This window comes from Leuciscus leuciscus (genome assembly GCF_965113295.1).
Source record: "Leuciscus leuciscus genome assembly, chromosome: 19".
Lineage (NCBI taxonomy): Eukaryota > Metazoa > Chordata > Actinopteri > Cypriniformes > Leuciscidae > Leuciscus > Leuciscus leuciscus.
The window spans coordinates 15,021,912-15,048,627 of record NC_138743.1 but is presented as its reverse complement, the minus strand read 5'-3'; the positions used below and the strand labels follow the sequence as shown (position 1 = coordinate 15,048,627).

The 26,716-nt window shown below is 39.1% G+C and overlaps 1 protein-coding gene across 1 annotated transcript in view; it reads right to left on the bottom strand.

Moving 5' to 3' along the window:
- The window catches only part of LOC309482875 (pleckstrin homology domain-containing family G member 3), a 148,450-nt gene that overhangs the window by 42,064 nt on the left and 79,670 nt on the right, over window positions 1-26,716 (bottom strand). The window contains exon 3 of the mRNA XM_082148448.1: window positions 6,826-7,271. Within this exon, the coding sequence (XP_082004574.1) occupies window positions 6,826-7,271 (446 nt within the window). The remainder of the gene's footprint in view (window positions 1-6,825; window positions 7,272-26,716) is intronic.

Here is a 26,716-nt window from a genome sequence, read left to right as displayed (position 1 = left end):
ACAGAATGGTTAGGAATCCATTCAAGCACAAGAAGATGCGAAAGAGAACTCATTTTGGCACCTGAGCAGAGCACTGTTTTCTGTGCTAGGCACATTCAGAGCTGTGCACAAAAAAACACCTCTCATATATAGTGCACGAATATTGAATTGAGTTATCTTTTTCGAGTCTTCTTGCACTTGAATGGACAAATACACACAAAAAATATATGTCAAAATATCCTTGTAAACACATTGTTTATTTCTTGAGAGAAAACGTATGTGTAATAGTCTATTGGATCCGTGCATTAGGTCTTAAAGTAGCAGCAGGCTAATAAACCTAAACCACTCAATTCATATGGATTCGTTTAACGACTTTTGTCAAAGTGGTAGTTGTGTAGACTGTCAATGCAGGGACAGAAATCTCTCAGATTTCATTTTAAATATCTTTATTTTTGTTCTGAAGATGAAAGAAAATGTCTTACGGATTTAGAAAGACATGAGGGTGAGTAAATGATGACAGAATTTTCCTTTTTGGGTGAAATATCCCTTTAAGAATGAACAAAGTGGCAATCAATCAGTTTAAGTTTAAAAAAACAAAAAACAATGGTGCAACAGCACAAATGGAAATAACAGAAACAGGCCATATTAAAGCTATATACAGGCCATACAGTGGGGAGAGCAAGTATTTGATACACTGCCGATTTTGCAGGTTATCCTACTTACAAAGCATGTAGAGGTCTGTAATTTCTTATCATAGGTACACTTCAACTGTGAGAGACGGAATCTAAAACAAAAATCCAGAAAATCACATTGTATGATTTTTAAATAATTAATTTGCATTTTATTGCATGACATAAGTATTTGATCACCTACCAACCAGTAAGAATTCCGTCTCTCACAGACCTGTTAGTTTTTCTTTAAGAAGCCCTCCTGTTCTCCACTCATTACCTGTATTAACTGCACCAGTTTGAACTCGTTACCTGTATAAAAGACACCTGTCCACACACTCAATCAAACAGACTCCAACCTCTCCACAATGGCCAAGACCAGAGAGCTGTGTAAGGACATCAGGGATAAAATTGTAGACCTGCACAAGGCTGGGATGGGCTACAGGACAATAGGCAAGCAGCTTTGTGAGAAGGCAACAACTGTTGGCGCAATTATTAGAAAATGGAAGTTCAAGATGACGGTCAATCTCCCTCGGTCTGGGGCACCATGCAAGATCTCACCTCGTGGGGCATCAATGATCATGAGGAAGGTGAGGGATCAGCCCAGAACTACACGGCAGGACCTGGTCAATGACCTGAAGAGAGCTGGGACCAGAGTCTCAAAGAAAACCATTAGTAAAACACTCCGCTGTCATGGATTAAAATCCTGCAGCACACGCAAGGTCCCCCTGCTCAAGCCAGCGCATGTCCAGGCCCATCTGAAGTTTGCCAATGACCATCTGGATGATCCAGAGGAGGAATGGGAGAAGGTCATGTGGTCTGATGAGACAAAAATAGAGCTTTTTGGTCTAAACTCCACTCGCCGTGTTTGGAGGAAGAAGAAGGATGAGTACAACCCCAAGAACACCATCCAAACCGTGAAGCATGGAGGTGGAAACATCATTCTTTGGGGATGCTTTTCTACAAAGGGGACAGGACGACTGCACCGTATTGAGGGGAGGATGGATGGGGCCATGTATCGCGAGATCTTGGCCAACAACCTCCTTCCCTCAGTAAGAGCATTGAAGATGGGTCGTGGCTGGGTCTTCCAGCATGACAACGACCCGAAACACACAGCCAGGACAACTAAGGAATGGCTCCGTAAGAAGCATCTCAAGGTCCTGGAGTGGCCTAGCCAGTCTCCAGACCTGAACCCAATAGAAAATCTTTGGAGGGAGCTGAAAGTCAGTATTGCCCAGCGACAGCCCCGAAACCTGAAGGATCTGCAGAAGGTCTGAATGGAGGAGTGGGCCAAAATTCCTGCTGCAGTGTGTGCAAACCTGGTCAAGAACTACAGGAAACATATGATCTCTGCATTTGCAAACAAAGGTTTCTGTTCCAAATATTAAGTTCTGCTTTTCTGATGTATCAAATACTTATGTCATGCAATAAAATGCAAATTAATTACTTAAAAATCATACAATGTGATTTTCTGGATTTTTGTTTTAGATTCCGTCACTCACAGTTGAAGAGTACCTATGATAAAAATGACAGACTTCTACATGCTTTGTAAGTGGGAAAACCTGCAAAATCGGCAGTGTATCAAATACTTGTTCACCCCACTGTATATATTTAAATCTGCCAAACAACACTGAACTTAACTGAAAAATTGTCACTTGTAACTGAAAAATTGTAACTGAAAAATTGTCTATACGCAATATACAGCCTAGGGTGAAGTCAGTGAGTATACTAACAATGATTTGGGAATGAAATTTAATGGAAAACTATGCGAGTAGCTCTATGGTGCAGCAGGATTTAAAGCAGCCTTTGAAGTCGTTGCTGGGTGCCGCTAGTGTGCATAAACTCATCCGCCAGACCACTTTTAATAACCTCCATAACTCAAATATTGTAGTACACTATCCCTTGCCTGGAAAATTACATTTACAGGTATTGTCATGCAGATACTGACAGACCTCATTGTTGCAAGGACAGAGACATTTGACTAAATGCCATGGCAACCAGCTGCATGAGGCAAGTGAAAGTGAAGCCTCACAAGTTTCACATGCTTATGGAAAACACCTAAGCAATTTACACAAGTCTCAGCAGCTTTGTGAATAGGTTTTAAGAAGAAACTCTTACCTAAGAACTTTTCCTGCTATTTAGGAGAACTCTTAGTGGTAAGATAAAATGTTTTGTGAATAGGGCCAAATCCTAAAACCTACATATCCTTTAATCCAAATGTGGACAGATTATTCAGGACTGCATGATCTCAGGGCTGTATCATGCAGCCGGTCACTCATTTTCTCAAATTCTCTCAAAGTCCAAGCTTTTAAATAAATAATGATATTGTGATGCATGTTTATGTGGTGCTTTTAAACTCAACTTAAGCATGTGATAATGCTTTTTATGTTCACACCTCATGACTGTTTGTAATCTCACTTTAACCTGTGTGTCATTGTGTTGTGTACTTGGAGGACTCAATTGGCACAATCCAATTGTCAAACCTGTTGTTATGTAACGTGATAATCCCAGTGCATTGGATGCCTGACTGCTAACGAGTCATAATAAGCAATTCTTACACTTCAAATGCATTCAATATCTAATGAACAAATTTATTCAAGTGTGAATACAGAAGCATGGGAATTGAACATGATGTGTGAGACGTGATATGGCCTGATGGGTTTAACCAAACAGCCATCTCGACTACAGTGCACTGAACTGACCTGACCTCCTAATGGAATAATCAGCTTAAAGCTGAGGAAATTTCTTAAAGCTTTTCTTCTGTGTTGTTTAGGGTGGGGATCCATCAGCTGTTGAATAGATGGATGCAGCTCTGAATGCAAGTTTGCAGTCAATTGTAAGAAAGGGGTGGGGTTTAAGAGGACTAAATGATTGAAGAACAGTACAGCTCAAATTTGCCATTGCCATTTTCCCAAGCGGCAACATTCTAATCTGAAAAATGAAGCCTACCCGGAAGTGCGAAAAACTGCAATACATCGAAAATCCGCTAGGGGAAGGTCCCAAAAGGGAGCAAATGTCCATACACCCCCATGTTAAAATGTCCGTTTTCACAGCATAAATTCATGTTTTTACAGGTTGGTCCCATGGACTTTTATTGTATTTTTCGATAGGTTCCGAGTGCCTGACAACTGTGAGGGGGGTGAATTTTTTTCTAACTCGTTAGTTTAGATCGTATTTAGATATAAAATGTATGACAAATAAGGGCACGATTGACAACTTGATTGACAGCTGACAACGAGCATAGGCTGCGCCGAGTGGAATTCCTGAAATTTGACGTCTCGACCATGATCTGACACAACACATCATACCTGTAAGTTATCCTTTCTGAACATTTGTATTGAAATATGGCGCCGCCCATACCCCCCATAAACGGCCTCAAAACCGTTCTTCAGAAGTCTATGGGTGACGTCACAGACGCTTTGTCCATATTTTTTACAGTCTATGCATTTTCCCCCTTGTTAAAGGTGCTGTCTTTGAGGGTGGGACTTTGAAAAGAGTCTACTTCTGTTGCTAAGTCTGGTGGACATCAGCAAAATGGTTAAAGTTCTTGATGGTATTTCTGTCTAATACCTGGATTAACTGATCTAGAGAAAAGGATCTGTCTGTACTGAGAAGATCCTGGCAAGTTCTTGCTCTGGTAGCAGGTCTGTGAAATAAGCCAGGTCACCTGAATGGTCCTTTAGAGCTGCAATGAACAAGAATTCACCCTTATTTACAATTTAGTAGATAAAGCACAGCTTGGAAATTCATGTTTGTAACCTACACTGTTGTTGGCTTTTCACATGCAATAAGATTCAACATCCTGAACATTTCTTATGTTTTAAAGCTCCAAAAATGTGCCTTCTTTCTAAAAAGTATTTTTGGCGGAACTCCATCATGGCTGATGTGTGACTTTTCACTGTTTGAACAGTGTTCACTACCACACCATTTCAGGAAATTCTGCAAGGATTCTATAAATGGGACTTTCTACACTAGAGGCACAAACAGCTTTTTAAATAAAAAAAACAAAAAACAAATTTGAGTTGGGTTTTGTTTCATTAAGTGTAGAAAGTCATCATGTCAAAATGTCCATAAACAATCTCTAAAGGTTTAACGCAAAGTAAAGGGAACACCTGAAAAGAAAACTGAAAGCAGGGTCTCAAGTGTTAAAAATGTTACTGTTTAAAACTTGTCTTAAATATCAATCAACAAAACGGCCAAAAATATCCATCTAGCACTAGGGATGTCACGATTACCCAATATCACAATTAACCGTGATTAAGATAGTCACAGTTATTAAACTGTAAGAATTTGGAATTTTCGTTAAAAACAAAACAAAACATGAAAATGAGTCTTTCAGACTGGGATCACCTACTTGAGGCACCCGTGTGCCGTGCCTGGATGCTCTGTGAGGCTGATACTATAGTAAATTCACTAGGTGATTGTATAGGTAAGATGGGCCCACATGAGCTTTCAGCACATGAAACTCTCAAATTGAAAACATGGTGGACCAACGCGATCTCCCGGACTTGTATCTGCTGAAGAAGCTTAATAAAGAAGCTATTTGAGAGCATTCTGGTTATCTAAAAAATTATTCAGAGGTGTTTGAAGACGGGTACCCAATATGCAAAACATTCGGACAAAAAGTGCATGCATCCTGTCCAATTATCCAATAAGCTATGTGCTTTGTTATTTTTATAAGAACTAGGTCTCAGTTTCACATTCTCTCAATTTTGTTACAAAATTAACGCTCTTTAATGTTAATTTGATGCTCTTTAATGTAGCGTGAAAGATTGCCGTGACCAGCAACACGTGAACTGATCGTCTCTTCCTCTTTACTAGTTATAGCATGAAATAAACATGAATGAACATCACAAGGTATGTTGAAAGATGCAACTTATCTAATGATTTTGATGCTAACTAATCAATGATTTACTTGTCAACAACGTGTTGCGTAAAATTTTCTTCTTTTTGGGGGGTTTCTCAGTAAATCTTGATATATGGGATTAACTGTGAATGAGATTAAGAATCTAGCATATAACATAATAAATTACATTTTCTCACATTTTAATCAATTGACACTTGATTATAAGCAGTTGGGTCATTCTGTGTCAACTCAACCAGAGGTCCTCGGCTACATTTTTTGATTTTGATCATTTTTAATTCTGTTGAAAGAAATACAAATGAAGAAGAAAGCCAAAATATTAAATGTCATAAATGTATATAGACTGAGAAATCCACAATTTTGTCGAGGGGGTCAAAATGACAATTTTCTTCTGATATTTTGAGCCAAATTACAGGGGGGTAAAATTACTTTAGAAAGATGGCAGCATTATTATTAGATTTTTACACAGAGATTGATGGTCTATTAGCAAAAATATGTTTACTTTAGCAATCTTTTTTGTATTATATGCCAATGGAGAGAGTAAAAAAAAAAAGGGAAAAAGCACTTCTTGTGTTCTTTTGCCAAGTTTGCATGCCTGTAACTCTTAAAGAATTAAAGATAATCTTAATATCCTTTTATGTTTTAGTTTTTAATAAACATTTCTTTTGGGGGAACACATCTTCATTTTAAGGGATTGAAATATGGTTCAATCCCAGAGATATGGAGATCTTAATGCAGCTCCATGAGTAAATTGGTCAATTGTACACATTTTCAGTGGTCAAAAACCAAATGTATTTGAACCACTTTGCATACATCTGATATTTTTTTCTTTCAAAGAGGAATATCTGAAGAACAAATAATGTGGAAACTAGAAATGTATCTCGTTTCTTTTTTTCTATCAACGTAATTGCATAGAATATACCTGTCTGAGTGCCATAAATATTATTTTTCCAAAGTTTACATGCCTGGAACTCAAAAAGTATAGATTTCTCAATATGATTTTACAATTTTCTTTTGAAATCTTAATTTTTAAGGTCCTATATGGTTCAATTGCACAGAAATGGAGATTCCATTGTGACTGCATGCTCAAATTGTTGAATTTTACTCATTTTCAATGCTCAAAAACCAAATCTGGGTGACTTTTCAAACAGCTGATACTTATTGTGTTTAAAGAGAAATGTCTGAAGAATAAATTATACTGAAATTAGAAATGATTCTTGTTTTGAGCAGGGAAAGTTTCTGAAATTTGGTTGATTTGACATGGAATGACCCAGTTGTTTGTAAATGTTTGGAAAGGTTAAGACTCATGCTGACCTCTACAATACTCCGCAGATCTCTCACATACATCCGCTCCGTCTCAATGATCTCCATGACAACACGGTCCAAGTAGGTGAGCTCAGGGTTGGGTGCCATGGTGTTGGCAGCAAATGGAGAGGAACTGTTGGAAATGGAGCTGTTGTTGTTGTTAACAGTGTTGCTGCTATTTTGCTGGAAAAATTGACTGGATGCTTGGGCGAGATTATTGCCCTGAGTCTCATTTGAATCGGCAGCAGACGTTAACTCCAGATCCACATTGTCTTCAATGGGCACACCAGCGGATGACAGGAGAACGCCGTCCCGAGAGGAACCAGACCCGGATGAGATGGTGGAGACCACGCTTATGGGCCTCTGGACATCTGTGAAGTCAGAGCAATCAGACAGCGTAGCAGTGGAGGCCCGGTCATTACTGCCAACAGAGGCAGTGGACAACCGAGGTGATTCTAAAGAAGAAACAAAGAGACAAAGGTACACAGAGTGATATATCTGCACATCACAGACAATCACAATGCATTTCTCACACATTTACATTTAATCATTTAGCAGACGCTTGTAGCCAAAACGACTTAAAAATAAGGAGAACAACAGAAGCAATCAAACCAACAATAGTGCAACAATATGTGAACTGAAATGACTAATCATTCTTATCAAACCAGTAGCCTAAAGTCACCATGCTGTTATATGAAACATCACCTCATTCGATTTTAAAACTACTTTTTCCATTAGAACACTAGTCTAAAATTGCAGTTAATTAAGTTACAAATGGAGCTGACTGACTAATTTCAGGCCCTCCACTGGGATGTCTTTTTAATAGTGGCTTTCTATTTGGCTCATCATCACTGCAGGTGTCATTAAAGTCACAGACATGAGATTGTGCCTTTAATTTCAATTAAGCTGAGTTCTCGCAAAATAACTGTCTGCGAGTGAAAATTAACATGTAATGATATACTGTATAAGATTTTGGTCATACCATTCACCCCTAACTAACTTTTATGAACACTATTTTTGTTCATGACATTCAATACAATTTTACTAAAGTGAAACATGAATTATAATACATGACATATCTAAATAAACAAACAACACAAGAAAGTGTCTTACTCAATGATTGTAGTTATCTGCACACCCATCTTATGAAATCTCTGAGTCAGACTCTGTATAAGACTTGTGTATTATTAAGCTATAATGTAATATCTTTACACGAAATACACAACACATAGCTCAAAAGCTAGTTTATGAAGCAAGACAATGAAAATTGTCTCAAATCAGAAGTATTAGGAAAGTACTGTTTAATTAGGTTAGTATCTGGTTAAATATGAAATTACTCATCCTTTCCTGCACATAATAAGTCTGTTAGCAAGAAAGAGGAGCATTTGCGATTAGAAATTCACAGTAGACATTCATTCAAAACTACCGTTCAGTTTGACAGGAATGCATGCATGCCCTTTGAAAATCATATTTTGTGCATGTCAAAAGATTAGGAATAGGAAGAGTCTGAACAAGTAATAATGCAAAGCACATTAATAGACTCCGACCAGCTAGGCAATGATTTCACAATCACATTGATCAGAACTGAACCTAACAAAAAGACAATATTAGCTAATGGTGTATTCACCTTAATATAACCTTGATTTATTATACAGAATTTTTTTTTAATATGTACCTCATTTGTCCTGAGGAAATGTGACATGAAGAGTTTCTCATTAAATTAAAGCCTTCACAGATACGTTCTTAAGAGCACTTTCTTAATGTCCAAATTAAGATTAATTAAACCTGTCAAAAAACAGACAAACAATAAACCCATACTTGCTCAGAGTCTGCGTCTTCCAGCATATAAAAGTGAACTTGAGGTCAACAGCAGGACAGAAGGAGGAAACAAATGTTTCGCCCTTCATTTCCATACGAGCATTTTGAAAGTAAACACTTTCCAACAGCACTGACGTCTCCTGCCAGCCCATCCCCTTTACGCCTTGCGTTGGACTTTCACCTCTATATCTCCAAACCGTTGGAGGGAGGTCAATGATATCATGTGTGTAAAAAAGAATTAAGCCTAGCCTTTGGAAATGGACAAGCATTTACAAATAAACAAATGTCAATAAAACAAATAATATGGCTTCATTTTTTAAACCACATCTCTTAAGCCAAACTGCTTTGTGTGAATAACTGCACTACAGCTTTAGACTAACTCTAACTCGTCTCTTAACTATTTTTTACAATGTCTTGAGTGGATGTTCAGTTTTTGTTTTATGAATTATGATCATTTGTCTAGTGGCCAAACTTACAGAGCTGCTTACCTAGTCAGTATTTTAAGACAATTTCAGAATGTATTATTAGACGCTCACAAAAAAAATCCAAGATGGCGGTCGAGTTCAGATAAATACTTTATGAAAAATAAATGTATATTAAATCTTATTATATTAAATAATTTACACCACATTTTATGCTTAGAGTATCATGAACCATAGATACACATAGATGCCTCATTAGTGGCCGTTTCAATTTGGCGCTTTATGTTAGCCGTCCGCCATATTGGAGCGGTCCGTGAACATTAGAGAGCAAGCTGATTGACCGTCTGCAACCGTAGTTAGACGCATGTATGAATATCTATATATGAAATAGACTCCAGCAGATTATTCAAGGGTCATTCAATCCTTTTCTTGGAAGGTAGCAATTCCAAGTTTTCCAATTGCTTCTAAATGATCCAGGGTAAAAAACAAAACACAAAAAAAAAACACAGAGGGTGAGAGAAAAGCCTCTAGACTTACCAAACCATCGTGATAACCTGAGATTAAACCTAGTGAACCACCATTTCTCTTCCCAAATACTCCTATGGGCAGCAACTTTCAGATGTGGTTGGAGAACCATTCCCCAAGAGTATTTGTGATGGCCCAAAAAACTATGGATTGGTGATGAATTGCCTCCAGCTCAATGGGTTTCTTTTGTTCTCATGCTCTTTTCTAGTTTTATTCAAGTGTCCCCAATATGGGTTCTAGGTACTATCCAACACTGGTACTGGTTTCTCACCTGATTTAAAAGTCAGTTGTTACACACCAGCTCATGAGAACAAATAGATCACACCTCTTAATATGGAGGGAGGGCCTAATGGCTGTGCTTGGTTGAGCTCGGTTGTGCTCATAAAAGGGTTGAGAAACTGATAATCATTTGTAGCATATTAAGACTGGAATGCAAAGACTGCAGTGCAAAACCCATCTAGGTTTCTCTTCCTTCACAATACATTTGGCAAGGACAAGAAAAGGTGGCTGGACTCAAAGTGTGGTGTATCGTGCAGGAGACAATAAAGAGGCTGGGAATGGCTACCGAAAACACGTCTTTACTGTGTTACTTTTGGGAGCAGACTAAAACTACCGGTGCCGCTTGGCTGGGTAAAACACCAATAATCATTGGCCACAACAAAACTTAACACAGCAACTACCTTTGCAAAAATGACCCACAAGGTGGCAACCTCAACCTGTCAATCACACAAATCTATTACATTCCTCCCCTTTTATTATTATTATTTTTTAAACAATAACCATTTTAAGTTTAGCAATAATTAGCAACAACTAACTTTGCATTTAAATCTCACAACAAAAATAAATCTCCTGCCCCTGAAAATTTTCTCAATCTTGGCAAAATATTAACTTCTTATTATCAACAAAAAATGTCTCTTGGCAGCTTACATTCACTGTGCAGATTTACATTTACATACATACATGCAACATACTGCAAGTTATAGAGTCAGTCTTTGAGGTGGTACGCGGACCCTCTCTGGGTACCGCCGTTTTTCAGGTGAGTTTTTGTTTGCTGTGTGTGATGATGACACCTCGACAACCTGATCAGTTGGTTTAGTGAGAACAGAAGGTGGTATTAGCTTCACTAGTGCACAGGGCAAAACAGCTGGAAAAAGCACAGTCCATGGTTACTGGTGGCTCATTCTCAGCCACTGGTGAGGGCAAGCTTGGTGGAAGTGTCTCAACCTTTTCTCGCCATGGCAACATGTTGTCGACATGCACTGTGCGCTGCCTCTGACCCTCTTGTATCAGGTATGTGACAGTTCCCAGTCTTTTAAGTACTTTTGCCTGAATCCATTTCTCCACTCCTCCCCTGAAATTTCGGACGTGGACAGCTTCTCCTTCCTGAAAGAAACGAAGAGATGAGCCACTATGATGACATTTCTGTAAGGCTTGTTTCTCTTCAATCCGTCTGGCAAGCTTGGGCTTAAGCAAACTGAAACGGGTTCGGATCTGGCGTTTCAGAAATAACTCAGCCAGTGTCCGTCCAGTCACGGTGTGGGGTGTACTGCGGTACATGAGCAGGAAATTTGCAAGTCTATGACAAGTGGCGAGGGAGCCTTTCCCTCCGCCTCCAACACAACCTTCGTCAGCGCACGTTTCAAAATCTGCACTGACCTCTCTGCAGCTCCATTTGATGCAGGATGGTATGCAGGTACAGCAGTGTGTTTGATACCGTTACTCTCCAGAAACTGTGTAAACTCCCTCGACACCAGCTGTGGACCATTATCTGATACCAGCTCTTCTGGCAGTCCATACGCAGAGAACAGGCTTTGCAGCACTTCAATGGTGTTGTGAGAGGTGATGGAAGACATGGTAAAAACTACTAACCACTTTGAATGGCTATCAATGACCACCAGAAAATACTGCTTATCCTTCTCAGCAAAATCAATGTGAATTCTCTGCCACACTCTTTCTGGCCATCACCAGTAGTGCAGCGGTGCGACTGCTGGCATTTTCTGAACAGCTTGGCAGATAGAGCAACCTTTCGCCAGCTCTTCAATTTCCCCATCACAGCCAGGCCACCACATGTAGTTGCGAGCGAGAGCTTTCATGCGGCAGATACCTGGGTGCACATGATGAAGGTCTTCCAGTAAGTGCTGTCGATAACCTGGGGGTATGATGACTCGCTGGCCCCAAAGAACGCAGCCTTGTTTCGCTGACAACTCCTGCCTGCGTATGAAATAAGGCCGCAGTGCTTCCTCCAGAACATGACTGGGCCATCCATTCATTGTGTAGCTCCACACTTTGTTCAGTATAGGATCTTTTAAAGTTGCTCTCTCAATGTCTTTTGCACCCACTGGTAGTTCCTCAACGTGTGAGAAGTAAAAAATACCTCCCTCTTCTCCTGTGTTGTCGACTGAGGCTCTGGTTAGGCGAGACAAAGCATCAGCGTTTGCATGATCAGCTGATCTCCTGTCCTCAATATCATAGCTGTATGCCATGAGGATGAGAGCCCAGCGTTGCATCCTTACATGAGAAATTACCGCCCCTACTCCATAAGGTGACGCATCACATGCAATCCGGAGTGGCAAACGTGTGTTGTAATGCACCAACACCCTATTTTGTTGTAATAGCTGCTTTGCGTCTTCAAATGCCTTAGCACACTCAGAAGTCCAAACCCACTTAGCCTCTTTTCTCAGCAGGTTGTGTAGAGGTTGGTGGAGGATGGTGGAGGAATTTTGCAGGAAACGGCTGTAGTAGTTAAGAAGACCTAAGAAGGACTTCAGCTCTGTGACATTTGTTGGCTCAGGCGCTTTGTTTATGGCTACAACCTTTTCATCAGTGGGGTACAGGCCATCCTGGTCAATGAGATGTCCCAGATACTCCACACTGCTCTAAAAAAACTGATATTTAGACAGTTTCACTCGGACACCATGTTTTTCCAGACATGTGAGCACTTCATCCAGTCTTTTTAAATGCTTCTCCTCAGATGAAGCAGTGATTAGAATATCATCCAAAAAAAAATTCACATGGTCCAGCCCTTGTAGAATCTGGTCCATAACAGACTGAAAAATTGCAGGTGTGCTGGAAACACCATAGCTGAGACGATGAAATTTGTACAGGCCCTTATGAGTGTTGACCGTCAAATACTTCTCTGACTCTTCATCTAACATCAGCTGCTGGTAGGCATGAGAAAGGTCAAGCTTACTGAATGATGTTCCTCCTGCTAAGGTAGCAAACAGATCTTCGGTGTTAGGTAGTGGGTATGTCTGCTCTTCCATACACCGATTAATACTGACCTTGTAGTTGCCACAAATCCTAATTGTTTTATCTGCCTTTGGCACGGTGATTATCGGAGAGGCCCACTCACTCTTCTTAGTCTTTGAAATCACTTTCATTTTCTCCAACCTGTCCAGCTCCTTTTCTACTGCTTCCTTTAATGCGTAAGGAACTGGGCGAGCTTTGCAGAGGATTGGTGTGGTGCCTGGTTTTATGCGGATTTTGGCTTTAAAACCCTCTATGCAGCCTTGGTTCTCAGAAAACACTGCCTGGTGGCGCTGTAACACCTCGTTGACTCCTGGGGTCCACTCTGCCTGTGTAAGCACCCTGTGGCCTGTGTAAGCACCCTGTGTACTGTGAAAATCTGTTTCCAGTTCAGGTGTAGTTCCTTTAGCCAGTTCCTACCAATCAGAGCTGGTCTACTTCCCTTTACCTACAAGAGGTAGGGTGACTTTCTGCGTTTCATACTGCACTGGTATCATGATGTATCCTCGATAGGGGTGTGAACCGACACTGGTCTCACGGTTCGGTTCGATTATGATTATTATGTCATCGATCCGGTTCAATTCGATATCACGATGCATCACGATGCACCGCATCCTCAATTTTAAATTTTACTTCAAAAGTGATGTGCGCGCATGTGCTCGCCTGTTCGGGAAGTTGCAGTGACAGAAACAGTGACATTCCAGTTTAAGTTTCAAGGGATTAAAGCTTGTTTATGACACTAAGAAAAGGAAAATCTGTCAAATAAATTTTGTTTTAAAGAAATGTTCATTTAAAAGCAGCGCTCATTAATCAGTGTATTATGTTACCATTAAAGATGCGCGCATCAACCGTCGCCGAGTCCGCTGTTGAAAGTGATGATCATCCATTTATAATCACGCGTAACAACACAGAATAATTGTAATTTGACCATCGGGTGCGGATACTTAAATCAGAGAAAGTTATTGGGGCGGGTGGATGATTTGTTTTTGGCTGCGGATTCGGGTGACGGAGCTCATCCACTTACTCTAAAGCAGTCAGACTCTGCCGGGCGATAACAGCTCGGGGTAAAAACGGCTAACGTGGTTTATCAAGTTAGTGGTATTACCTCCTGCATATTCTATTTGTGTGTGACATGAGCGCACACAGCGCGTGTCTTCTGCAGGTCGTGCTTACCACGTTGTTCATAAAAGTGTGCCCAAATGTGCCCAGATGTTGGCTTTTAAAGTAGTTGGAGCATTTTTAATTTTCTCTCACTTAGGGATGCACCGAATATTCGGCCACCGAAAATTTTCGGCCGAAAATGGCCCAAAAGAGCATTTTCGGTTTTCGGCCGAAATACTTTTATCACCGAAACAATACGGCCGAAATGTTGTGATGACGCAAACAGCAGATACCGCAACCTGCACGTGCTTGTCTGAAGCAACATATATGCGGTGTGGACGTATTTCAATATATCTGAGAGTGACCCACGGACAGCGATTTTTAAAACACAGACGTCCCAAGTCTTCCGGAAGTTCCGGGAGTCTCCCGCGTATTGATAGCGGCTCCCTGATGCCCGCAAATTAGTTTAAATCTCCCGGAATCACGAGCGAGCATAAGCGCGCATACGTAGCGCGCGCGCGGCAGAGAGAGGGAGCGAGAGACCTTGCGTGTGTGTGCAGAGCAGCCGTCATTTCACAGAGGTGTGTGTGTTTACCTTAGCTGTTTATGGTTTTTGCAACTCACGTCCATGAGCATATAGCTGCAGATATTATTATGGGCTATGGCAGTATTGACCTAAATGCACTTTGTTTTTATGAGAGAACATTTCATTTTTAAACCTTTCTGCAGGCCAGTAGGCTTTTACATTATTATTTAATGTACACATGAGTGGGGTCAAGTTAAACATTTCTTTTTATACTTTGCAATGTGCTAAATAAATATTTGCATAACATTTTAATTGATTTATTCTTTGAAACTTTAATATTAATTTATGCAATGCCTTGATTATAGTAAAGTTAGTACACAGTCATAGCCATAAATGCAATGGTACTAATAATTGGCATAATTTATTTCGGTGTTTCGGTTTTCGGCCTTAGTTTCCTCTTTTTCGGTTTTCGGTTTCGGCCAAGAATTTTCATTTCGGTGCATCCCTACTCTCACTCGCGTCTCACCTCCCTCTGCCATTGTATGCTACCGCAACAAAGCACGTACGCGACAAATGACGTAAGAAAAGCGTCAGTACATTATAACCGGTTATGGTCTATTACTGAACCGATACCGAATCGTCCTCGTCTGCATCGCGATGCATCGTAGAAACGATTAATTTTGACACCCCTAATCCTCGAACAGCGATACTTTGGCCTGAATATGATTTCAGCTTTAACTTGGGGGCTGGTTTTAAACGGAAATGGTTCAGATTCTTCTGGTAGTAATCCTCAGATACCACTGACACAGCTGACCCTGTATCCAGTAGCATTGTTGTGCTCTTATCACCCAGTGCGACATCCACTCTGTACCCCTTTTCACAGCTTGAGGTGGAGTATACTGCATACACTCCAAAAAGTTCAGTCTCTTCATCCCCTCTGGATGTATTTCCTTCAGCTTCCACATACTGAGTTTGAGAAGTGGCTTTTCCCTTTCTACATGCACGGGCTATGTGTCCAATTTTGGAGCAGGTATGACACTTTTCATTTTTAAATCTGCAGAGTGTCTTCCCCCACATCGGTAGCATGTCTGTTGTGTCCCAAAGTAGTTTTTTACTCCTTTTTGGCCTTTGCTTTGTGCTTTATTATCATTTTGTCATCTAAACTGTCCTTTCCTCCCCTTCTCAGAAAAGCTTGCACTTGACAGGACATTTACCTGATGAGGCTCGCTGTGTCCAGAAAACCTCATTGATTTCTTTGACGCCAGTTCCATTGCTACTGCAATCTCACAAGCCTTCGGGAAGGTCAGATCCTTTTCAGACAGCAACCTGCACTGCACGGCATCCGAGCGTAGTCCACTCACAAAACGATCTCTCAGTGCATCATCCAGGTACTGTCCAAAAACACAGGTAGCTGATAGCTGCCTCAAAGCCACCACATAATCAGAGACAGTTTCACTCTCTTGCTGGTTACGTTTCTGGAAACAGTACCGTTCCGCGATTACAATCGGTGCCGGCTTGTAATGCGTGCTCAGTGCTCTCACCAGATCAGGATACTGCATAGTACTCGGTACTGTCGGCAAAACCAGATTCTTCAGCAGCTTATAAGCATCAGCCCCAATAACCGAGAGAAACACTCACACCTTCTTTTCATCCTTGATTTAATTTGCCAACATCCACTGCTCCAGACTTTCCAGATCTGACTCAAAATCCTCCTTCGCATCATTGTATTCGTCCACACGACCGACTGGCACAGCCATGGCAGATTTTTCCGACGCTAACTGCTAATCCAACACGTGCCTGGTTGCTCCGCAAAAAAAACACAAAAAAAACGCTGTTCTTTCGACTACGACCAGTGTACGGTGACTCTTACAGTCCATTTACGCAGTGGTATTCATTTAACCCTCTGAGGTCGGCAAACGCGCCTGCGCGTTTTGCTGGATTTTCTTCACATTGTAGCACTATAAACTTAAATTACTCCGTCATTCAGGGGCGTCATGCAAGCCAAAATTCTGGGGGGGCACAATCTGAGACGTTGCAATTGTTTTCTGACGGGTGATATGGATCATGTTAGGAGGGGTCAGGGGGTTTCTCCCCCTGAAAATTTTTAAATTCTGGCTGCTAAACATACCATTTCAATGCAGTTTGGGAGGGACAGAAATACCTTAACGGAGCTAGCAGCAACCCTCCTCTATCTGAGGACTAAGTTAAAGTATCTATTTTGTAAGTTTATGTAAAAGACAGGTTGATGAAAGAACTGCAAGCTCAAATTCAAAAGCTTTTGAAGTCTACTTCATTAAAGCATGTTTACACACACACTTACTGTACACTTAGGCCTACTACACATGATTTTAAAAACAGTACCATTGCAGTTTTTATGTTATGATAATTGGTATGTGACCTAAGAACGATCTTACATTAAAGGTACATAAAGGTGCTGAGGTCTGACTTTGTGGTGCTCTGAAATTAAGTTATTTTAATATTAATATGTGATGAAGGACTTTGAAAGAAGTTTGACAGATTTCAGTGCTGAATAAGGTTAACACTACCCCGTTTATTTGAAAATGGTTAATATTTGACAGAAATGTAAAAAAGTTATCAAAACCGATCAGATAATGTTACTATGGCTTTGTATGGCAGTAACGTTAGCCAACTAGTTTACGGTTAGACTAGGCTAGCTATCGATAACGTTACACTGACACAACTTAAGTTAAAGGTGAACTAAGTAACTTTTTTTACCTTAACTGAACAGCTTCGGAGTCATTGGAATGGTTATATTACTTATTTCGGGTTGAATGGTGGTCGTTTCGCACCCCCCTGGTGCCCGTGAGCGGAAAATACGCACTTGCAACTTTGAGCCGGCGGGCCGCCGGCCGCTGCGTCAGGAAGTCTCGCGTGATATCAGGTCTCGCGATGTAAACAATTGCTTTACGGCCAAAAGAAATCTGCAAAAATGCTGTCATTATTGCGCTCCCTCACGCTGTCCGAACCCGAATGAAGAAGACGTTTTAAAGAACGTCCCATCTGCTTTGATGTCGTTGATCTATAGCCTCTGGTGTCTGAGAATCAACAACGAGTTTTTACAACAGTGTTGTCAAATATCTATTCCGAAGCTGTGGGGGGAGCTCTAGAGAGAAACCTGCGAGCAAAAAGCGAGAATACAGCGAAGAAGTCCCGAAGCTACTGAGTGCTGCTTTAATGCTCTGAATTCGCAGCTAATATCAAATCCATAACTTTTTGATCAAGTTAAAATTTCCAGGTCAACCACAAATAATCCCACTACCTTTTAATATCATCCGATAACTAATTCAATGCCGATTTGTTGCTTTGCCCACTTACCACTTCAAGACCATCTGTAAAACATTGCCAGCTCAACGTGCGAGACGAGTGATTGCTTGAACATACACAGCAAAGATTCTAGAGCGCTACGCGCGTAGCGCTCTAGATTTGATATACACAGACACCATATTAGGAAAAAGGGGCGGACTGATGCATTGCTGACCGATTTATTACACATCCAGAAGAATACATTTGAGTCGTTATAGGTTCTGGTATATTATGGAGCATAATAGGAATAAAGTTGTGACAAAAAAATTTTCAGGGAGGAAAAATCTGAGGGGGCACGTGCCCCCTCACTTTGAATGGGCATGACGCCACTGCCGTCATTTATGGTCATACAGAAAAAAGAAATATAAAAAAAGAATCTGTGATATTTCTACTTTTGTATGTGTCCACTTACAATCAAATCAAAACATTGTGCTTTTGTAAAATAAAGAAAATAAACAGGGTGTGCGTTCTGCCTCTCCGTCGCGGTGAACTTTTTTTTCTTGAGCACGTCTATAAACGGAAACAAAACTCAGCGAATACTATTCACACATTTATGAGCCATATACCTTTATAAACATTTAAGTGTGTACTTTTAAATGATCGGATTCAAACTGAAAACAAATATTCTCTGTTTAAGTAATTTGTATAAAACCAACAGGATGTCCAGTATCTCAAACGCTTGCTAATTATTTTTAATTCGACCATGCCCACTTGCGCAAAAGAGATTCACATGCAAATCTCCACATGGAACGCGAACGCCTCGTTACCTCAAACACAAAGCACCAAAACACTTCATCAGTCTCTGCTTTTCGTCGAGTTTGAAAGACGCGCCGTGAGCTTACATTGGATTTACCTCAGAAGAAGAAGAACGGGATTTGAAGACAAGAAAGATGTAAGGTAAGAAATTCTTACATATTAGTTTGTTATTGTTGCATAAATTTCACATTGCAGTTGAACTGTTGCTAGATATATGGTGAATATTATAATATTTAGACCCGTGTTTACTGCAGTGTTAATTTCGTTAACGAAAACTATGACGAAAAATGTTCGTTGACGACCTTTTTTCCCCTGACTAAGACAAGACGATGAGAGACGACACCCACGTCATTAAACGATAACTGTGACTATATCAACGTATGCAATATCGTTGACGGAAAAAGACGAGACTGAAATGTGTTTAAACATTTTTTAAACTTAACCAAAACCACTTGTTTGTGTCAAATAAAGGAGACGACAACATTGACTGTTTTTTACGAGCGTTCATGCTTACGGTTGCCAGATTTTAATAATTAAACCCCCAGTCAGAGCTTTTCTGTTATAACACGTATATAATCTGTATATATTATATACTGTATATATTATATATATTATATACTATTATATACATATAATCTGTATATCTGTATATAACACGTTTTCTACCCGGTCTTTTCAATAGGATCTGGCAACCATGCGCGCGCGCTCTCTACACTGCTGAAGAACCGCGGATGATCTGAAAACACAGACGAGTAAGCTGGAGTTTAGCGATCTTCATTTGAGATTGTCTACTTAAATTAAAGTGTCGTTCAGTCGGTCTGTGTTCTGCCACGAGCCGTTTGCGCTATCTGTGCTACTAAATCTGCGATCAAAATATAGGCTGATATCCAGCAGTGTTTTTAATGTTGATCATATTATACGAGCAAGAATGCAATGTTTCCTGAATATCCACACGATTTCAAATGTGACATTGATTGTATACAACAGTTCAACAAACAGAAGGGTAACATTAAATGATGTACTACATTTAAAACAGTATTGTCAGTAGGCTTATTGCTCTATTTTGCAACGAAAGCCACAGCAGAACTGCAGCACACAGCGGTGATTCGTGAACGAATCTGTGGCTTTGAACGAAGATTCAATGACCCGTTCATAAAAATAGCAGCTTGCTTCCTTACTGAATGAATGAATGAATGACTCCATAACTCACTCATAAAGACAGTGACTTACTACTGGCTTTAATTTAATATTTTAAAAGTACCGGTATCACTTAGTTTTTACCATCATTGCATATTTATTGAACATTGTTTAATTAAAAAAAAATATTTAAAAAATATTGTCCCTTAATGGAAAAAGTGTGACTGCAGTCTAAGTGGAAGAGAGGGGGTATCAGGGGGTAGGGCACTCTAAAAAACCACTGAACTAAGGAAAAGGGGTATGTAGAATTGCACAAGTGCTACTGCTAAAGAGTGCAATGTCAATACAATCTGTTACCTTAATTTACATTTCTCATAAGCTTAACTGAATTGGCCTAGAGATAAAAAAAAATGTAGGACATTTTTGTCTAAAGACTACATATAAATAGCTACCAAAATTAATGTCGGTAACTGCAGTTTGACTAAAAGTTGACAAAAAATGCAATGACTTTTCGTCAACTAAAACTAGACTAAAACTATGAAAGACAAAATGACTAAAATGTGACTAAGACCAATAAGTATTTTCGTCTCAAGATGAAAACTAAGACTAAATCAAAAATGGCTGCCAAAATTAACACTGGTTTACTGTTACTGTGTTTCTGGATATCTGCTCAAACGTAGATATGTATATGGTAATGTTTTATATTTGAGCGGGATCGCGTTTGAATGTATCATATTTTGAAAAGCAAAACGCACCAAACGGCTTCATGTTTTTACTATTATCTCATTTCATATCATCATAACGAATGGAAACATTTGAAGTAACATGATAATCATTATATTTTTCTCTAGCTTAGTTGTTACTGAAATCTTTTGGAAGATTTATAGGCTGCTATAGGTTATTGTTATTATTATTTTATCCAGCACTGCGCATAGCCTATGCTTACAAGGCAAAACAAACCTGGTGTTCATTATATTATATATTGTTGGAAACATTTGTGTGTGTGTGTATTCTGTGAATTTTAAAAAGCAATTTTAACCAGAAAAATCTAAAATTGATTTCCAAAATCGTGCAGGCCTAGTTTCTCTTGATACCAGTATGTTCACTTTTTTCTTTTCTTTCAGGGACCAGATACCACTGAGTCCTGCTGACTTCAACATTCACATGAGTCTCTGTACATGAACATGGTAAAGTGAAAATCAAACACCTTGGAAATGAAAGGTATGTACAATGTTTTTAGGAATGGCACAAAGGTCTCTGTCTTTGGATCATTGTTTTCAATAAGTGCTTTTTTGTCATTTGTTGTGTATCTTTGGATTATGTTGTGTGTGTTGTAAATAAATCCAAACAATATAAAAGCCATTCTTTTTTAAATCTCCTCATTCTTTGTGCAAGGTTGCTCAGAATGACAGGGCCTGATAGCTCCTAATAGGGCAGGTAGGGGAGGGTCTTTGTCTTTCTCAGGTGTGAAAAGCTTACATATTAATGAGCTCCCGCATAAAGCTTTCTCACACAAAACTCGTCGTAATTTTTTAAAATCAATATATTGTCTTATCTGAATGAGCAGTCAGGGTGATTTTCACATAGTTTTGGAGCAAATATTCTAGGCTACATGATACAATTTTCAAAAGTCTTGTGAAGAAATAATCAGTATGGGTTTCATGGCCTTATTTCAGTGAGAATTTTTTTTTTGTATTTTCACAAACCACGCATAAATGTCATTATCTCAAAACTACAAACTTTTACATACATGCTGCTGATATATTATTGTAGCAGAGTTTGTGCTGAATACAGTGTAATTAGACTTTAGCCATGAAAATGTCACAAGTAACAGAAATAACCACAAATGTCAGAGCATGTCAGAACACCTCCAGGGCCCAGAAAACAGCTCAGACCCCAGAGGGTTAATATCCTCGTCGCCATTTGTGGTATATCGTGCAGGAGACAATAAACAGGCCGGGAATGGTTACCGAAAACACGTATTTACTGTGTTTCTGAACAAGATGTCCAGGACCTCTAGCAGAAAATTAGGCCCACAGCATTAAAGATACAGCAGAGTATTTCATTTTACACATGGGGTACTTTTTTTATCCCTGTATGAACCAAACCCATATTAAGTGTTTGCTGCCAAAAAGCTCTTTTTTTGTTTGTTTCATCTGACCACAGAACGTTTGAAAAGTAACTGACACTACTGGAACTTCAAATGGGATGGGTTCTATGGTCAGATGAAACAAAAAAATTAGCTTTTTCATGGATGAGCTAATGTATTAAAGTTTTATTAACGCTACTGTGGTATGAAGCAGGGCAGGCCGAGAGCCTGGGACATTTTACATTAATGTTTTATTATGCTTATATGCCGCAGTTGGCTGCTGCCGCTACTTTCATTTTATTGTGTATTTTTATTTTACGATTAAAGTTACGTTTAACTAAATAAATTAAATATCCCAGGCTCTCGGCCTGTCCTGCTTTATACCACAGTAACGTTAATAAAACTTTAATACATTAGCTCATCCATGAACACGATTTCTGTTTGAGTCCCGTTGGATTGCTTTCATTGGCTGTGGAGGTGAAGGCAACAACTCCCATGATTCCACGTTCATGGCATACACTGCTGTATGCTAGATCGATATTACCAGATGAACGGAAGAACCAGATGGAACTAGATAATATTCTGAATGTTCCGATCCAATCTGACTTCTGACCTATAATGCTGCCTGAATCATAATCATACGCTGTTCATTCTTTGGCCAGAGGAGAACTGAGCAACTGAGCCCGGAGTTTTGGTTCCTCTTGCCACTGTCACCTTTTTCACTTTTGGCTTGCTTAGTAGGGGACATTTAACATTTAATATTCAACAATATTATTGATCTGCCTGCATTGACATCAATATATGAGAACTGAACTGAGCTGGACGATGACATCACGGTTTTCTCCAGAGTGGCAATATATATAATTGAACTAAATTAATAACTTTTTTACAACAAAAATTTACCATCACTGAACTGACTTAAGCTGGACTGTAACACTATTCTTCTAAAAACAAACTTTGTTGCATTATTGTCCTGTTATCTCTGTAAAGCTGCTTTGAAACAATCTGTATTGTAAAAAGCACTATATAAATAAAGGTGACTTGACTTGACTATTAGAATTTCATATTAATAAAAGCTAGAAGACTTGTGTTGCTAAATGGCATGCAATTAATACAAAAAATAGTGTCAGGCTGGTTTGGATGCTCAAACAAACAGACCAATGTTTTGATAGCACCACTGTGTTTACACTTCATGAAAACCAATCTGCGAATGGCTTACTTGTACAGTAATTACCTCTGCATATTAAGCTGTATGAGAAAGTATTTTAATATAAAAGAAAAATAATCACCTTTTATCCCTTGTAACAGTATGCCCTGAAATTCTGCATTAACCCTCTGAGGTCGAGAAACGCGCCGACGCGTTTTGCTGGATTTTTTTCACATAGCAACTTAAATTACTCCGTCATTTATGGTTATACAGAAAAAAGAAATATAAAAAAAGAATCTGTGATATTTCTACTTTTGTATGTGTCCACTTACAATCAAATCAAAACATTGTGCTTTTGTAAAATAAAGAAAATAAACAGGGTGTGCGTTCTGCCTCTCCGTCGCGGTGAACTTTTTTTTCTTGAGCACGTCTATAAACTGAAACAAAACTCAGCGAATACTTCACACATTTATGAGCCATACACCTTTATACACATTTAAGTGTGTACTTTTAAATGATCGGATTCAAACTGCAAACAAATATTCTCTGTTTAAGTAATTTGTATAAAACCAACAGGATGTCCAGTATCTCAAACGCTTGCTAATTACTTTTTAATTCGACACGCCCACTCGCGCAAAAGAGATTCACATGCAAATCTCCACATGGGACGCGAACGCCCTCGTTACCTCAAACACAAAACACCAAAACACTTCACAAGTCTCTGCTTTTCGTCGAGTTTGGAAGACACGTCTGAGCTTACATTGGATTTACCCCCAGAAGAAGAAGAACGCGATTTGAAGACAAGAAAGATGTAAGGTAAGAAATTCTTACTTATTAGTTTATGGTATTGTTGCATAAACTTCACATTGCAGTTGAACTGTTGCTAGATACTGTATATGGTGAATATTATACTATTTAGACCCGTGTTTCCTGATAAATACTGTTTGTGGATATCTGCTCAAACATAGATATGTATAACCATATTGTTTAATATTTTGGAGCGCGATGGCGTTTGAATGTATCATATTTTGGAGCGCGCTGTGGGTTTGAGTATCATATTTTGGAGCGCACTGTGGGTTTTAATGTATCATATTTTGGAGCGCGATTGCGTTTGAAAGGAAAAATGCACCAAACATTAGGCTTTATGTTTTTACTATTATCTCATTTCATATCATCATAACGAATGGAAACATTTGAAGTAACATATGATAATCAATATATTTTTCTCTAGCGTAGTTGTTCTTGAAATCTTTTGGAAGATTTAATTTATTGTTATTATTATTTTATGCAGCACTGCGTAGCCTATGCCTACAAGGCACAACAAACCTGGTGTTCATTATATGTTGTTGGAAACGTGTGTGTGTGTGTGTGTGTATTCTGTGAATTTTAAAAAGAAATTTTAACCAGAAAAATCTAAAATCTATTCCCAAAATCGTGCAGCCCTATAGTTTCTCTTGATATCATTATGTTCACAGTTTTTTCTTTTTTTTTTCCTTTCAGGGACCAGATGCAACTGAGTCCTGCTGACTTCAACATTCACATGAGTCTCTGTACATGAACATGGTAAAGTGAAAATCAAACACCTTGGAAATTAAAGGTATGTACAATGTTTTTAGGAATGGCACAAAGGTCTCTGTCTTTGGATCATTGTTTTCAATGTGCTCTTTTGTCATTTGTATTTTTGGATTGTGTTGTGCTGTAAATAAATCCAAGCAATCTAAAAGCCATTCTTTTTTAAATCTCCTCATTCTTTGTGCAAGGTTGCTCTGAATGACAGGGCCTGATCGCTCCTAATAGGGCAGTTAGGGGAGTGTCTTTGTCTTTCTCAGGTGTTAAAAGCTTACATATTCATGAGATGATCACGCCTCTTCGCATATGGCTTTGTCACACAAAACACGTCTTAGAAATTTTAAATCAATATATTGTCTTATCTGAATGAGCAGTCAGGGTGATTTTCACATAGTTTTGGAGCAAATATTCTAGGCTATGTCATACAATTTTCAAAAGTCTTGTGAAGAAATAATCAGTATGGGTTTCATGGCCTTATTTCAGTGAGAATTTTTTTTTGTATTTTCACAAACCACGCATAAATGTCATTATCTCAAAACTACAAACTTTTACATACATGCTGCTGATATATTATTGTAGCAGAGTTTGTGCTGAATACAGTGTAATCAGACTTTAGCCATGAAAATGTCACTAGTAACAGAAAAAAACACAAATGTCAGAGCATGTCAGAACACCTCCATGGCCCAGAAAACAGCTCAGACCTCAGAGGGTTAAGGACACATAAAGATCACCTGTTCTGAGTTAAAAGCAAGCTTTCCATTAAAAACCTTTCTCTGAAGCCAATGGGGTAAAAGATAAAAGTCACTGGTGACCTATTACTAGCTTTGAACTGGCTAGGGGTCCCTAGGGGCATAAAAGGCATGTGTGTGGGGGGTTAGATGGTCACTGTACAGCCACAGAGGCTCAGGTCTTAACCAGTTCTGTCCATTAATATATATACTAAGGGTGTCAAGAGTACAGGTACTTAAGTATGTAAAATAAATAAATAAATAGCTAAATAAATAGCTAAATAAATTTCAAAATTACTTAAAGTACATAATACTAAATCAATGCCCATGATTTCACCAAGAAATCTTTGTGGGGCTATGACAATCTATGACAAGAAAGGAAACCAAACAATTTTACAAGCTACAAACAAACCAGCCTAATAATACAGGACAATTTTTGTACAGCTAAAATAACTGGAAGTGGATAATAATAATAATTTTAAAAAAGTGGATAAAGGTCCTAGATCACATGTAATTTTACAAAATTTAAAGCTGTTTTGTGATGTAAAAATACCACAAATTGCATGAAAAAAAACATACAAATCATATACTGTCTCATATAATCATAATGTGTTCGTTCAATGGCCAGAGGAGAACTGGTCTCCTGACTGAGCAGGGTTTCTCCCAAGGTTTTTTTTCTTCCGCTATCGCCGCACATCACGATGCAGAATACGGAAAGTCTGTGGAAAAGCACAACCTGATCATCAGGTTCCTGAGGGGCACGAGAATGTTAAATTCTCCCCGCCCTCACCTTGTACCCTCTTGGGACCTCTCCTTGGTCTTAGCGGCCTTACAGAGTGCGCTCTTCGAATCGCTGCAGTTAGTAGAGCTTAAAATCCTGTCTCTTAAGAAAGCGCTCCTGACTGCACTGGCTTCTGACACACACACACTTTTATAATATGAATATTACTATTATAATAAAATAATTTGAATTATTACATGTTTATTTTAAAGGTGCTCTAAGCGATGCCGGGAGTCATAACTTCTTGTTGACATTCGAATTGTTGTCAAACAAAACAGAGGCTAGCTAGACCCTCCCTCCTCCTCATCCCGTCTCCTCCCTCCTCCCCTCCCTTCCGGCATAAAGGAAAGTCAAAGTAGTCACTAAAAACAAAGTTAAGTTTTACTGATACTTCTTTCAATGTGTAATGTCGCCAAGTTAGATAAATGCTATTATATATTGCAGAACAGAATGCAGAAAAAGAGAAATATTATCTTAAAATCGTTTCGCCACCTGAGGTTATAACTATAGCTCCCATACATGGATGCAATAATAGCAAGATAACGTTAGCTTCGCGTTTCCCAGTGAGCATAAACAACGGCGGCGTCGTAAACAAATTTAGTCAAAATTGTCAACAGCCTATAAATGAACATTCAAATTCATAACAAACAGTGGATGAAAACAATCGTTCACACAAATTGTCTTGAATTTGCTTGATCATTTACAATAGAGATTGATCGCTAGCTGCTGCT